This window comes from Styela clava, chromosome 12 (assembly GCF_964204865.1).
Source record: "Styela clava chromosome 12, kaStyClav1.hap1.2, whole genome shotgun sequence".
NCBI classification, from domain to species: domain Eukaryota; kingdom Metazoa; phylum Chordata; class Ascidiacea; order Stolidobranchia; family Styelidae; genus Styela; species Styela clava.
The window spans coordinates 2,436,741-2,452,823 of record NC_135261.1 but is presented as its reverse complement, the minus strand read 5'-3'; the positions used below and the strand labels follow the sequence as shown (position 1 = coordinate 2,452,823).

General features: G+C 36.1%; 2 protein-coding genes across 2 annotated transcripts in view; both read left to right on the top strand.

Moving 5' to 3' along the window:
- The first annotated feature begins 566 nt into the window (after window positions 1–566).
- LOC120329447 (LIM domain-binding protein 2-like) lies at window positions 567–2,766 on the top strand. Its single transcript, XM_039396074.2, has one exon. It carries the CDS (start codon window positions 630–632, stop codon window positions 1,827–1,829), a length of 1,200 nt encoding a protein of 399 aa, XP_039252008.2. The 5' UTR covers window positions 567–629; the 3' UTR covers window positions 1,830–2,766.
- Window positions 2,767–6,062: 3,296 nt separating this feature from the next.
- The window catches only part of LOC120330083 (acyl-CoA dehydrogenase family member 11-like), a 57,023-nt gene continuing 47,002 nt past the window's right edge, over window positions 6,063–16,083 (top strand). Inside the window, exons 1-4 of the mRNA XM_039396910.2 lie at window positions 6,063–9,048; window positions 9,487–9,586; window positions 10,261–10,386; window positions 10,882–11,040. Coding sequence (XP_039252844.2) covers window positions 8,960–9,048; window positions 9,487–9,586; window positions 10,261–10,386; window positions 10,882–11,040 — 474 coding nt within the window. The 5' untranslated portion in view covers window positions 6,063–8,959. The remainder of the gene's footprint in view (window positions 9,049–9,486; window positions 9,587–10,260; window positions 10,387–10,881; window positions 11,041–16,083) is intronic.

Below are 16,083 nucleotides of genomic sequence, written 5' to 3'. Positions count from 1 at the left end.
CAACGCAGGTGAAATGATGGAGCAAGTTCACTAAACGTCGTTTGTTTGAAAATAATATCAGAATATGGCAGGTACCAGGTAATCCGAACGAACATGCGATTGTGCGAAGGACCGATGCTAAGAGAACTGATTATAATCGAAAAACACTACAACAGTTCGTCTTACCTGTTAATATTTAATGAAATAATGATGATTGACACAGAATGATTATATTGTGAAAGAGCGTACCAGTAATTTCAGATGAAAATACCCCATTTTCAGCGATAGCTTTACCACTTTGCACTTTTACTGACTTATTGTTCATGTGAAGCCAAAATTATATATTAGGCTAATGGACTGCCGATGCTAAACGCAAAAAAAGTCAAAATGGTCGCTTTGTGCAAAACAATCTAGTTTTAATTTTATTTAACTGGCCAACTAATCCCATACCCGACATGGACTGGTGACCGGACAAGAGTTCTTAGTTCAACATATGATTAAGACATCTCTTCCACTTCCTTCTTACTGGGATAAATATGTAAATCCTATTCTTTTTCACATTTATCGTCAAGACATTTTTTCCCTATAACAGGTTCAGATCTAGATACAACTAGTAAGAAATCATAGATATAGCTATTAATAATTTCTCAATGCCTATCAGACCTGGTGTCCCACAAAGACCAAGAATGGAAGGGCCGGTACGTAGCCCTTCGTATATGCCTCCTGATTACAAAATATATCTGTTGAATAAACGTCTACAAGAAGCGTCAGAAGAGTGCGATAATCAATGGTGGGACGCGTTGGCGCATGAGTTTTTCGATGATAAGGCTACATTGACTGTCTCGTTATTCATGGATGATGGGCCGAAACAATACACGATTGGTCGTACTCTAATTCCAAGATATTTTCGTAGTATTTACGACGGAGGTGCAACGCAGTTATATTTTGTTCTCCAACATGCGAAAGATATGTTTAATCCTGCGATACATGCTATTACTATGGATTGTGATCGTGCTACCATGGTTACGCATCACATGAAACCGGTCCCGACAAAAATATGCACAGAAGGACATCTAGTGTTGGAATTCTCTTACGATGATTTAATGAGAATCCGAATGTGGCATTTCGAAATTCATAACCATTCTGAACTTATCCCGAAACAGGTTATGTTGCAAGAGCCTGCAATGCTGGAAAAGCTAAGTACGAGCATTACCAAACAAGGAATGTCATCTTCGACAATTAATTACCTAAAATTGTGCGTTATTTTGGAGCCGATGAAAGAAGTAATGTCTCGACAGAAGACATATAACATAGATCCTAGAGATTGTTTGAGAAATTGCCTTTTTCAAAAATGGCAACGGATGATGAACCCCCCAGAGCCTATGCGGGGAGGAAAAAGACCTTCAAGAAAACGGAAAAATTCAAGTAATACTAACTCTGGGAACCAATTGGTTGCTTCAAAAAAGAAGAATTTTCCGTCTGATGTTATGGTCGTTGGAGAACCGTCTTTGATGGGGGGAGAATTCGGAGATGAGGATGAGCGAATGATAACGCGACTTGAAAACCAGTTTGAACCTGGCACAGGTCCAGGGACGGGACCAGGCGGACCAGTAAAAACAGAACAAGAAACTGGTATGGCTAGTTTTCCGCATACAACGTCCCCTGCTATGCGGCCAGGAAGTAACATGTCACCTTGGCAAACTCAGTTGCAAACGACACCACAACAAAACACAAACGGTGCTCCACTTTCGAATTCAATGCATCCTAACTCTGGTCCACCGTCACAGAATCCATCAGAGAATAACGGCCAGGATACAATGCCAAGTACTCCCATATCCGGGCCGAGTTGAATTGAAATTACTTATAAAGACGGTGTCTAAAATGCTGGGTGCTTTTATTCAGTGGTGGATTCAGCCAGTTCGCGAACCAGTTAGCATTTCTGGTTACTGTCAATGACTTTTTGTAACAGAACCGGGTGAAATATATGACTTTTGTGATGAAATCGGCTGACAAAAAAATTGAATCCCACCACTGCTCTTATTACTATTTGATTGAAATTGTCAATATGATAAATGGATTTTTAATGTCTGTTGTACTTTGCCACTTTTTGTAACACTGAGAATCATTGAAGCGTTACAGGTCGGAATGGTCATATTCTAATGGGCATATGCCAATGCTGTCATTTCATGCTTGATAGATTTCTTGATGAAGTTTAGTATAAGACTCTTACACTGCTTGAAATCATGGAAGTGTGACGGTCCAGAAAATTTATATTCTGATAGACTAATGCCAATGCTGTCACTACGTTGATTTTTTGAATGGTGTTCAACATGGGGTTTCTTGCAACACTGACAATCAAGTGTGACTTGTCATAAAGTTCCTATTTCAGTATTTAAACAGGCAAATGCCAATGCTGCCATTTTATGCTTTATTAATTTCTGGATGAAGTTCAGCATGCCAAAACTCCTACATCAGAGCTACTCAACTGACGGACCTCGGTCCGAATCCGGACCTTTCGACCATAAAATTTGGACCAAGTCTGCTTGTTTATTTTGGCAGCATAAGCATCGTTTTATAGTACAGATGATTTTGATATAATTCAAATACACATCTATACAGTTTGTCGTACTGGTACCAATGTCCGATATTTGTTTCCATGTATGCGAGCCATTCATTGCTCTTGTATTAAATTTAATATTGTATCTGACTTTTCGTTTTTTTTAATGGAATATATTTTCTGTAATTTTCGGACTCCAGTAATTTTGAAGTTTCGTAAACGGACCTTTGGTGAAAATAGTTGAGTAGCCCTGTCCTACACCACGCAGAATAAGAAAGCGTAACCAGCTGGATTGATGGTATTTCTGGTAACAGGCAAATCTCAATACTGTTTTTTGAAGCCTCGTTGAATTTTAGGAATGACCACTACTGGGACCCTTTCCCCTCAATACATTCACCATTTTTGGCGAAATTTTGAAAATTTCCGGCATTATCAAGCAAAAAATGAAAAATTCAAGAATTTTTGATATTAGGGGAGTTAGGAGGTGGATAGCTCCTAAAGGTGCCAAAATTGAAACAACTTTCAAAATATTAAAAAGTCGAGTTTAATATAGAACTCATACATATTGTATATAGACCAGGGATGGCCAAAACCGAATTTTTCACTATTCCGAATACATTTTAAATTGAAGGCAAGTTCATGTGGTAAATTCCATAAATTACTAAATCTTCATGTTGATCACATCTGAATGACATAAATATAAAGGTTATTGTTTTTCATCTATGTTGTTATCAAATATTGTTACCATTTGATCTGCTTTTCTGACTGATCAAAATTCTCAATATTCCAGTAAAAATTTACCGTATATATATATAATTTCTTCCTAAAATAATTTTTATTTACCAATATATTGATTTTCGAATGTATTTGATTCAAGTTGCACATCTCTGGTATATACAATGACTTTGAGTTAGGAAATGCAGGAAATTTGATGATAAACAATTATTTTGTAAAGGTCAAATGATTTTCAAATTTTAAAAGCATTTTTGTCATATTGTAAGGACTTCATTTGGTTAAACCTATTATTATTCAAATTCAATTGTATTAAATTATTCCTAAGATCAAGAGTTTAACCTTGAATATTGGTGCACTTCCGAATTTTTTAGTCGCTTTTCTGGACCAAATTTTTTTGCATGATATTAAGGGGACGTCTTGTTGGGCAGTTATTTTTAATGCTTATTCCATTTTTTCTGGTGTCGGCTTATTTTCAAACATGATTTGTTATAATTTTATATCTTGCTTGATATATTTTATAATTCTTTTTTTAGTGTTAAAATAGGAATTGTCTCATTTGCCGGGGTAATAGCCAGAAAATATGGCACATAATATGATTTGTTTCGGACATCCTTTATAATTTGATAGAATGTGACATCAGTAAATTTTCTTGTTTGAAATTTGAGTGATTTTCTTTGCTATTATCGCATTGAGCCATATTTCATTTTTTTTGTTAAATACTTTTTTTTCTGGTGAAAAAATGCGGTGATCTTTTCTAATAGTTTATTATTGCCAATCGTGGCGGACCAGAAGTATGTGTACCAATATGGAGGTAACCAATTTCGTTTGCCTACTTTACATCAAGTTGTGTAAAGGAACCGAAACCTATGTGCAGGGGGATATTCACATGGCTAACACAGATCGTCCCTGAACTCGTAATAGGACAAAAATAAGGAAAATCTGAATAAAATTATGGCTTAACCCAATTCTGGTACGCACTCTACGGGAGTGGGATTCATTTCGAATCTTAATCATATTTCGAACGGAGGTTAAAAGCAACATGTCCTTGTTTGGGGTAAATATGTGAAATCATCTCATAAAAAGCTGGCATCCCGTGTTTGTTTGTTTCTGTTCCCTGTAGGGATGGTTAAAGCCGGAACGATTCCCTCAAAACACATTCTGAAATAATGTTATACTGAGCTGAGTTAATGCTCATAATTAACCAGGAATATAGAGAAGCACCTACAAACATAGCACATGGACCTAATTCCATAACGCTAACAAGGCAGATTTACAAAACTCTTCACTAAAAGGCTTTTTTTTACGGATCAGAGTTTTCCCAGTCTCTGATCAGTGCCTTGAAGACACGTCACGTCCGAGTCATATCGGTATAACGCTCTATAAGCACGCCACTGCGTTAGCAGCAGTCATACACTTAATTGAGGAGGCTTCCATATCCGCAATGCATTTTAAGGCAAAGATTCTGACCCTGGGCTTCTGTACATGCTATGTGCCAAATAGCATGACGTCCGCCCAGGCTTCCATCAATGCCCATCACAACTCACGCCACCCCAGGCTTTTTCACATACTGTGTGAAAACATACAACACGCACCCAGCACGACATCTACCGTAGGGCTTCCGATTCGTCATTTCTGTGAAATCGCTCGATAGTCTTTCTCAAAAGAATGCTACCTTTTATGGTGAGCAGAATAAAAAGCTTTGGTTGCATTTGTTTTGGTTATGTTTTTCTCGGATTTTTAGAGATCATAACCTGCAAGTATTTCTTTCCAGTTTGGATTCATGTCTGTTGTGTAGGTGTAGGGGAATTTGATCCAATAAATGCCAGCCATTTTAGGATCGTTTTTCGAATAGCTTTTTCGTCACTTGGATCAACCTTTTTATTTTCTATATTCAATTTGCTTTTGTGGTTTTTTTTAAATAATAAGAATAATTTTGTGGTGATGATCTGATTGACCAAGGCTTTTTTTTTAGCTGCCAATCTTTGTAATATAGGTCTATATGGCATATGCTACCATTTATGGTGACTATAGATATGAACCAATAAAAATGCTTTTTCTTTCATAATGGAGATCAATATACAGGGTGTCCAGAAAATGCCCGATTGATATTAATTGCAATTAAGAATTTCTTTGTCTTTGTTTATTAAAATTTCTTATTGTCCTTTTATCACACATTTATCATACAATAAAATTTTTTTAAACTTACCATTTGTTATTACTATAAAATCGACCAATAAGTGCTCTCATCATAAAATCGGGCGAAATTCGTTGGACACCCTGATGCGATATTTGATTTGTATTTTTTGTCTTGACTGTTTCAAATCCTGTCCGCTTTAGCACAATTTGACTCTACCTTAATTAATCCAGAAAACCAAGAAGCGGCATTGGAACCCTATTTATGGGTATAAGATTATTCTGGCAGACCACGTTTCATTGATTATATAGGTGAGTCTGAAAAGTACTAAAGTGGACAAGAATTCTATGTTTTTTCATTTATATTTCTCCGAAATTGTGTTGAGAATTTGCTTACACTTTTGCAACGTATAATGAAATGTTTTTTTTATCAGAATTTCAGAAAGTAGTTTAAAAATTGTTCATAGTGAATTTTTGAATGGAATTCTTCTATGAAATAATTATACATTATTAGGATTTATTGTCTCTAGTGGTTGCCCGTAACTTCGCTCAGATATCAATCTCCTATATCTCTGAGTGAGTGTGAGTGATCTTTCTTTGAGCGAATTTTCTACGAAAAAAAAGATACATCGTGTTAAAACTGACTGACGGAATTTAAAGTCACTCTATTTAAGTCAGTGGATCTGAAACAGTGAGGCGCGCCCCACAATTTTTCGAGGGGACGTGGAGCTAATTAAAAATAAAAGTATTTGATCTTGTCCGTCTTATTTTGGATATTTACGTTCTATCCACGTATTTTCAACAACGATGGCTTCGTCGAGGGAGGAAAATAAGATTATCACATTCAACAGAAACAAATCAGAATGGCATAACCTGAACCCAAAAACGTCAAAGATACACCATCGTTCTAACTGGGCACCTGATTTTACAACGCTTGTTTTAAACGAATATTTGTATGTGTTTTTTCATCCGCTCGGATTTTATCGAATCAAATATAGTGATCCGGATTCTGGCTGGACACAATTGAGCGATCTTCTCGATAATCATGGATGGTATACACCTTGCACGACGTGGAACGGATCCATTTTTGTGGCTGGTACCACGTCTTTAAATGAAATGTTCAATTCTGCGGAGAGATATATTGTGCACCTGGACAAATGGGTGAGAATACGAAACACAAAAAAGGCACGGAACCATCCTGGTATAATAGGGGCCGCGGGATATGTCTACTTGATAGGGGGGTGGGACTATAATTTTGGAAAAATGAAATCAGTGGAGCGTTACGATTTGCGAACTGATCGTTGGGAAGAAGTGGCTCCGACTCCCCGAGTTACGAATTTCACATCGGCTATAGAGAAAGGGAAAAGTATCTATGTTGTTGATGACGCTGGTGTCATGGACTATAATATTACTACAAACTCATGGACAATTATTCAATTTGAAAAAAGATGGCCTTTTATGTCAGATTGGTTTAATAGGTTACTGCCATATGAAGGGAGTATAGTTTGTATAGGGAAGCTTGAAAACTGCTATGCAGTCTATTCTCTTGATATTGAAAAGGGAAAATGTAAATTGATGGAAAAAATGAAACATAAGGATATCTGGGCGATACAAACTGTTTCTGTTAAACTGTAGGCCAGTGGTTCTCACCTTATATGGCTTATATCAGGGGTCGCTCGCGGGCCTAAATTAGAGGTGGCGAGTCATTGGTGGGTTGAACATATTTTTATAAAGTTAAAAACCGAACAGATGAGCGATGAATCACATTTTTCACACAGATCAGAAGTTAAATTTTAAGCAGCGCGAAGACTGCGCCAACTCGTGAAAACTCAACTTGGCCGTCTTAATTTACCGATCTTAAGATCGATAAGTAATAATGACTGGAAAAAATGATTCGATGTGCTTGCACGTTGAATATTGGCTCTATTCTATGATGGTGGGTCTCATTACTTGTTCCAAATTGGATCAATATTTTGTTTTAACAAGCGTTAGTGATGAAATTTCAGTAACTCCGATTGAGCCCTTTTGGGACCCATGGGGGTCAGGACTAGGGCTGGGCATTTTCGAATACCTTGTGATTTCAGAATCGAATCGAATAATTTTTTTCGAATCGAATCTCGAATACTTGAAAATATATAATTGTAAGCGACTTTTTTATAGTTATTGGTCCTCTCAACAAATGAATTACTGAAGATATAGAATAAATCACTCAGATAGATTACTGAGCGTTCACACAGAATATCAAACACGTTTTATCAATAACTCACTACAGAAAATAGTCATATGTTAGAATTTCGTTGAAAAAATATGACTCCAATGAAAAAAAAATTGGGGAATTCACCTCGACCATTAGCGGAAAAGAAAAACAAGATGGCGGCGATTCGAAATTTAGCTCTGAACCGATTCGAATAATTTACTATTCGATTCGAAATGCCCAGCCCTAGTCAGGACCCTAGTACTGCATTTAGTGATACTACACACAAATACAAAAGTAAAATTTCCTTGTTTCTGAAGGGGGGGGGGGGGGGGGGATTTATTCCCTCACTTCTGATCTGCTCAAATCTCAGTGTTCTAGCCAGCTTTTTACAACTTTATTGCGCTTATTATTTATTTATTCAACCATTCATTTATTCTTCCAATTTATTTCCTGATATTATTTGATCCATCCTGTTTGCAAAGAGACAATTTTTTGTGCAAAATATGTTTTAAAGTTCTGTTTTTAGAAGTGTCTGAATATTTGATTTACTATTGATTTCCTGGCCCCTCAATATTTAGTTATAATGTCAAATGGTTAGTAGGCTTGTATACTTTTTTGCATTTTTTTCTTTATTTTTTCTTGTTTTCTTTCTTCAGTGCATTCTCTCGTGATAGTTGTATGTTTATTTTTTTAGATAATCTGCACAGTAGCCTCAATTATGTATAACAGTGGTTGGCAAACTTTATGTACATGCGGGCCATCCGTGCCATGTGGTACATCCGTGTCGAGACAATAATAAATTTAGGATCAATTTTCATGTCATGTACTATGGTAAATGTCGGGTCGTTAGAGGGCCGCAACAAATTATCTCACGGGTTGCAGTTTGCCGACTCCTGATGTATACTGTCGTCACTACTGGTATTCAGTAGTTGTGCCTCATTTAGTTACTTTTTTATACTAATCTGCATCAGCTAGGTGTCGCTACTTGACGGCCTCTTTTGGCCCTTGCAACTCCAGTCACACAATTAACACGATCAGTATATTTTATTTTTTGTAACAGTTTTCTGTATGCTTGATTTTTGTGATGACAAATTAAAGATTAATTGATTGATTGACCCTTGTTTCGAACAAAAAAAATGTTTCTCTCGCATATACGACGACCCTTTAAAACGGCCCTGAACGGTCCTAACTTTATGAAAATTCGCATTTAAGCGACCCTAAAATCGTTATACATCATACGCACTTTTCAGATCGAATGGTTACAGAAGAGAATTAGTGCGATCAAAGTTATGCGCAAATAAGCCGACCAATTTTGTTTATTTTCTCATTAGTTATATTTAAATTTAAAATAATCCAATATGTCTCATAAATTAAATGAAGTGAATTTAAAAGTTTTTTTAAAAAATCATTGTGGATTTGATGGGGATTTACAAGTAAAGAAATTTCCGTGAGTATGATGAACTCATTAAAGTTTTTTCTGCTTTTTTTGCTCTGAGCAAGGCTCTTCTGCAGCACTTACGAGTCTCACATTATGGCCCAAAAGGCCCTTATTTAAAATTTGTCTGCGATGCTAGGTTTATTAGATTCCTTTCAATACATATTAGCCTCAGCTTTCTGTTGGACCAGTTTTTCACTGGAATTAATTCATGATTAATTTAGTGCTGTCAATATAATTGTGGAAAAGTTTACCGAAAACGGGAAAATTTGTATTGTTATTATTATTGAATTGACAAGTTATTAAATATTGTGAATAAATATAGTTGTATGCAGTTTAGGAAAATGTAATTCAAAAAAATTAAATGAAGAAACCTGTAATCCACCACTGCTTCTAATTGGAGTTTTTACATCACATCTCTATCCTTTACCAATCTTTTTATTACTTCAGGAGCGGCCAATCTAATCCAACATATTATCTAAAAATAGGGGCAAAAGAGCTTGTACTGAGGAAAAAGCCCGGTGGAAAACTGCTGCCTGGAGCCCACCAGGTAGGTTATTCATTAATAAATAATACTTCATTGTGTAATCTTTCCCACGAGACAACGAGAAGTTTTCAGCAACCCTATTGTTTACTCCCGAAGTATGCGAACCAAGATGGCAGACACCAGAACGTAGTATGTGTGCCAGGTTAGGGTTAGGCGATAATTTCAGGTACAAATACCACGGAAGTCACTTGGCTAGTCTCACTAACTCGTAATAGAACTAAGATAAGGAAAATTGGATTAAAATTATGTCCTAACCCCAACCCGGTACTAATACTAAGTTCCGGTGTGCGCCATCTTGGTTCACATACTTCGGGAGTACTTGAACCCTTTTTATAGTTTTTCTTGCCATATAGCCTGGCGGTTCACTATACCTGACTTAAAATTTTACCCAAACAAAATTTTCTCCGTATGACTAAGCTGTGTTATCGGCGCTTTCGTAGTAGCCTATGTGTACCAAGTTGGCACACAACCAGATAACCATAACCTGGTACACATACTATGTTCAGGTTGTGCGCCTTTTTGGTACACATACTACAAGAGCACCGTTTTCTTAACTTGTTTCTCTCCTGTATATGATTAAGGATGATATGATGATATGTTATATGATTAATTATGATCAGCTTTCCTCTCATCCAGGATGAATACGAAAAAAATCTAAGTCGAGTTTTCTTTGCCAGGTTGGCAGAGAGTACAGAGTAATGAAGGCTTTGCACTCGGTGGGATTCCCAGTACCAAGAGTTATTGTACACTGCACAGATACTGATGTTATTGGGACAGAATTCTTCATCATGGAGTTTCTGGAGGTAAAAAGCTTTTTTTTAAAAAAGTTTTTTTGGAAGACCTGCGCGGGCTGTTATATGGGAGTCACACATTACCTTTGATTGGCGTCTAGCTGCTTTGAGATGAATATTAATGTCACACAAACATAGACTTTGCTTTGCATCTTGTCTCGGCTCTCATTTTTGTTATTAAATGATAATCTTAGTTTGCTTTGGTGCTTTTGAGAATAACCGTATAAATCATTATCAGAGCAAAGAAAGGTTTATATCTAGCACAGTAGTTGTCAATGTTTTTCAAGTGAGGCCCAAACAGTAAAATGGAAAAGGTTTCAAGGCTCAACAATTTCTTTGGAAATTTTTTGGTAATAAACTTGTTGAGATAAATTTAATTTGTAATCTTGCACACTATTAGGCAATATCCGGACAAGTTGTAACGTGTTTCGAAAATTTCCTTAAAAAGCGCAGAATTTGGATATTATCATGCATGTCGAAATAATCATGCTCAATTTTTCTTGACAGGGTAGAGTGCATTCACGGGAAAGTGCTGTTGGGACTGCAAAAGACATAAAAGAATCAGTTTTGTCTGCAGTGGAAACCATTGCCAAGCTTCATTCAATTGATCCAGAGAAAATTGGATTGGGTGATTACGGCAAGACGAAGGGATATTGCAGTAGACAGGTGAGATCTATTTATTAGTTTGAATCATATATATATACAATATACAGGGTGTCCATAAAGTCTCTTTTAAATTTTGTTGTGAAATTAATTCTCAATATATCTTAACCAGGTTTGTTGTTTTTTAATCAGTAACTGTTTATTAAGTATTCTTAATTCATTTAATACCACTGTGAGAGCCAAAACAATATGATATCGATAAATTCCCTTTGCGATTTAAAAAAAATTAAGATTTTATGGACCGTATCAACGGGTGATGTCCGCAGCTGCTGGCGACTAGCATTATATTTGTTATATTTCAACAAGATTAATATCATCTGATAAATTCACCCCTAGCAATAATTCAAATGCATAGTCATTGTATAGTTAATGTTTAATCTACTGCAAAGCGTTTATGCTTGCATTGCGATCAATGGGACGGTTTGTGTTAAAAAACCAATGAAAGTTCAAATAAGGGTCAGGTTAGCCTGTATGCACATGTGTGTGCACTTTTATTTGCTTTGAAATGTGACATGTGTATACATGTAGCCAGGTAGTTCAACGGGGGTATTGTGAAATTTCTAATTTTCAAGTGAGACCGTAATTTAAGCTAGCAGGCTCTGCCAGAGGTCAGAGGCCAGAGGGGTTTTTGATGGTCTCGAGCAGGGTGGTCCAAGATTGGCAGCTCCGCGGGCCAAAAAATTACTTTTGCATTGTTCGCGGGCCCCAATAGTGCCAAGAACTTGGCTCGTTTAACTTCGCTAGTCGCCTCAGCAAGCCATAGCACTAGTCAATTCAGTGACATTAGTGATGCAACAATATGTCAAAATATTTTTTGGTTAATTTTATGATGAAACAACACAAAATGCGATTTTTTGATTCCTCTCCGAATGCGACACTGGCCACAGATAATCGAGTGGTGGGCCACATGTGGCCCGCGGGCCTGGGTTTGGACCACCCTGGTCTCGAGGGTCTAAAAAGCATTTCAAGCAATGAAAAATTCCTATGTACAGAACAGGAAAATACAGATACAGAAAAAAGTTTTTTTTTTACATTTTAAAAGGGTGCTCTTTATTAGGTGTGCCCCAGAGTACACACACAATACATTCCACTGGAAATCGTCAGCATAATTTCACTGCAAATCTTTAAGATATACCAGAAAACAACAAATTTTCGGTTATATTAGCCCATAATAGAGATACTTTCTAAATGGCATTAAATTTAATTTAGGTTCAATTTACTAAATTAAATTCTCTGTACTTTTTTTTGTTTGCTGGCGACATTTTTGGGTGATTTATTTCTAGAACAGGGGTTCCCAAACTGTGAGCGGGCCCCATAAGGGGGTGTAGACAAGTTTTTGAGGAAGCGTGAATCTGATTGAAAGTAAAAATATTTGTTAGATCCTAGCTTGGTTATCCACAATTTTTCAATGTGTTATTTGAATAAAACATACTTTTTCCTTACTATCTGTTGTTAGTAGGGCTGGGAATTTCAGGGAAAACACTTTGACCGTTAACCGGGTAAAATTAACCGGTTAACCGCCGCATGACGTTCGACGTAATAATTTATAATATCAGCTTGTTACGTCACAATGATTATAAAGCGATTTAGCGTGTTATCCCGATATCGCTTATTAAAATTATTCTCGAATCGAGATAGTTTCATGATTGCTCTGCTTCAAGAGATAGGCAGCGTGGTTCGGGCGTGTTGAAGTATTTTAGAAAACCTGATTCCGTTGTTAAACATCATTTATGTGACAAATTATCAGTGTTCGATGTGCAAATTTTACTTCGAGGTATATATCATAAAGAAAAACGGCATCAACTGCGCACTTGTTGTATGACATTGAATATCCGATTTTGCAATGAAATCGTGAACAATATATTCCGAAATCGACCGAAAACTGATTCTGAATTCATCATTGTCAAATTTCCATAATCAGCAATCTTGGTACTTCCATTATTTTTCACATTTATTGAGTCCTTACCCACACAGTTAGTAATATTCTTTTGAATTAAATGCCACAAGAGATGAATCTGCGATGACGTAATCATATTTGAAGAAATTGTACGGTATGAAGATGATTTGTACCTGAGATGTCAGTTAACGGTTAAAATAAATCGTAACCGTTAACCATCTGAAATCGATTAACCGGTTAACCATTCCCAGCCCTAGTTGTTAGCTAGTTATTTTTGAGATGGAGCGCGAAGCTTGACAAATTCTGAAAAAAGGCGGCTTAAAGAGTTTGAGAACCATTGTCCTAAAGTTTGGTTCAAATCATTAATGCTTCATCCATCTCTGGTAAGACTAATATGAAATCATGTCCATGTGGTTTTATATGTGATTTTATCTGAGATATTAGAGCTATTTTCTTGTCAACTCATTGAAACTGTCTTATCATTATTATCACATAATAACCATTATGAGTAATATTGCAAAACAATGAGATTTAAATCTTCTTTATTTTGACATAAACATTTTTTACAAAGAGTTATTAAATTTCACTTTCTATCCTGAAATTATAACTAACTATTTTTATTTATTTTAGCATTGTTATCAAACACTGGTTACAAGAGTGTCTATTGTTCAACTATTATGTGATAATAATCTGATATGCTTTTAGTAATAATACACCTTATGAGTCAATAATTGGGAATCATTTTTCAAATTAACTATAGAACAAGCATGGCCCATTGATAATTTGATTTAATATTATCAGCTTTTTATGTTCGGCCAAGCTTAAATGCTGACTTACTTTGGGATTTTATTTATCCTTTATATTAGGTTTCATTTTTTTGTGAAGCCCAGGTAAAGAAATCGAAATTATTTTAGTATCTTTGTAGTCCTCTAGCTCCTCTTGTGTTAGGGACATTATTTCTGGAAACTTCAAGTCACAGATCATTATCAAGCATTTTTTATTGTAGATAAAATGGTGAACTTTTGAACTATCTCTTCCAGCTATCAGTTCAGATTGGGTATAGGCAGGGCTGCCACAATGCCTTATTACTTATCAATTTTAATTGGTAAGTCTGTTGATAGGTATTTGTTTGTCTGTGTGTATGTCTGTTAGATGCACGCGATATCTCACGAAAGCGAGATTGAATCTGCTCCAAATTTTGCATGTGCATTCATCATATCTCGGACCAGAAGCCTATTGATTTTGGGTTTTGAAAGTCCTTGTCTTAGAAAATATTTTTGTTCTTATTTCTAAGAAACGTCCTTATTTTGACATGTGTCCTTATTACTTAACATTTTTAATCGGTAAGTATGTTGATAAATATTTGTCTGCATGTCTGTCTGTCTGTCTGTTTGTTAGATGCGCACGATATCTCACGAAAGCGCGATTGAATCTGCTCCAGATTTTGCATGTGCATTTATCATAACTCGGACCAGAAGCCTATTGATTTTGGGCGAATTATGTAGTATAATTAGCGATGGGATACAAGGTGTCACTATGGAGTGAGAGCGCTGTTTTGGGGATCCCTTAACTTTCGATCGATAAGTCTTCGGTCTCTGACCGATATTCTTGTTTTTGTCCTTATTTTATGGATATAGGTTCTAATACCAGGCACTTAGATTGGTCAACTTGAATGATTGATTTGCTAGAAATGATATTTTACAACCTCATTTATTGCATTTTGTTCTTTGTTACTTTGATCGATCGATCTCAAGATCGGGAGTATGTTGATAGTTATTTGTCTGTCTGTTAGATGACCGCGATATCTCACGAAGGCGTGGTTGAATCTGCTCCAGATATGGTCTCGATGGTTAAAGCGGTAGAATAAACTATATTCGCATTACAGGTTACACATGCCAGGTTTAAAATCCATTTCCACTCCCTGACTCAGTGGGTAATAATTTGGATAAGCAAAACCGAGCTGGAAATACTTCCTTACATATTCTCAGCTATCTATTGATGTTCGTACAGGGTCTGATTCTCAGCAAAATGCAGGAATAAACACCATATGAGGAAAAAAAACATTAAATTGTCTTAAGTTACCTGTGACCCGAAGGCATTTCAAACTATAAAAAGCACGAACTTTATTCTGCCCGTCTTTGCATGTCTATCAGACTACACTTTGTTTCCAAAACAACATATTAACATTAAACTTTGGGCGTGGCGCGTTTTAGCGGTCAAAATCCATCAATTTTTAATCTTTTAATTGATCAGCAAAGTGCTGGATAATTTGATAATTTTTGTTTTGGGGATTTTGATTTGCGCATGAAGAAAAGTTTGAAATAAAAATTGATAAACATCTAATCCATTTATCAAACATTTTCTAACCTTCACTTGAGGCGCAAACTGATTTTACCCTTTTCCTTCACAAGAAATTCCCCTTCTTCCAAGTTTCATAGCTTGATAAGGTTATTTCACAGGATGTTTTTAAATGTAATAAATTTAAATTCTACTAATCAAAATAACACTATAACGAGAATATCGGTTGGAAACCGAAGACTTATCGATCGATAGTTAGGGGATCCCCCAAAACAGAAACTGCAGTTTCGATTCATCCGCTCTTGTAACTTGCGCACTGCGCATCGCACACACACACTCGGCGGGTCTCAAAATTCTCTCGTTTTACAAAAATCTAGATCACTATATCAATAATTGATTGATAACTCGCTAATTATACGACATAATTCGCCCAAAATCAATAGGTTTCTGGTCCGAGATAAGATGAATGCACATGCAAAATTTGGAGCAGATTCAACCTCGCATTCGCGAGATATCGCGTTCATCTAACAGACAGACAGACATACATACAGACAAATACCTATCAATATACTTACCGATCTTAAGATCGATAAGTAATTACCACTGGAATTATAAATAGGATAGGTATGAGTACTAAAAGCCTCTGGAAAGGGGCCACGAGCCATAAAACATTGGGAATCACACAAATTTTCATTGAGTTGGGCCAGAATCTTTTGGGTTCATCATTGTGTACCAATAATAGGTATTTATTCTCTCTTTATATCTCTAAAATATCAGATTGTTGTTTTCTATTGGGTATTTCCTATCATTCATTTTGACTAAAGCCCTGTTAAAGCAAGCAATAATATGTA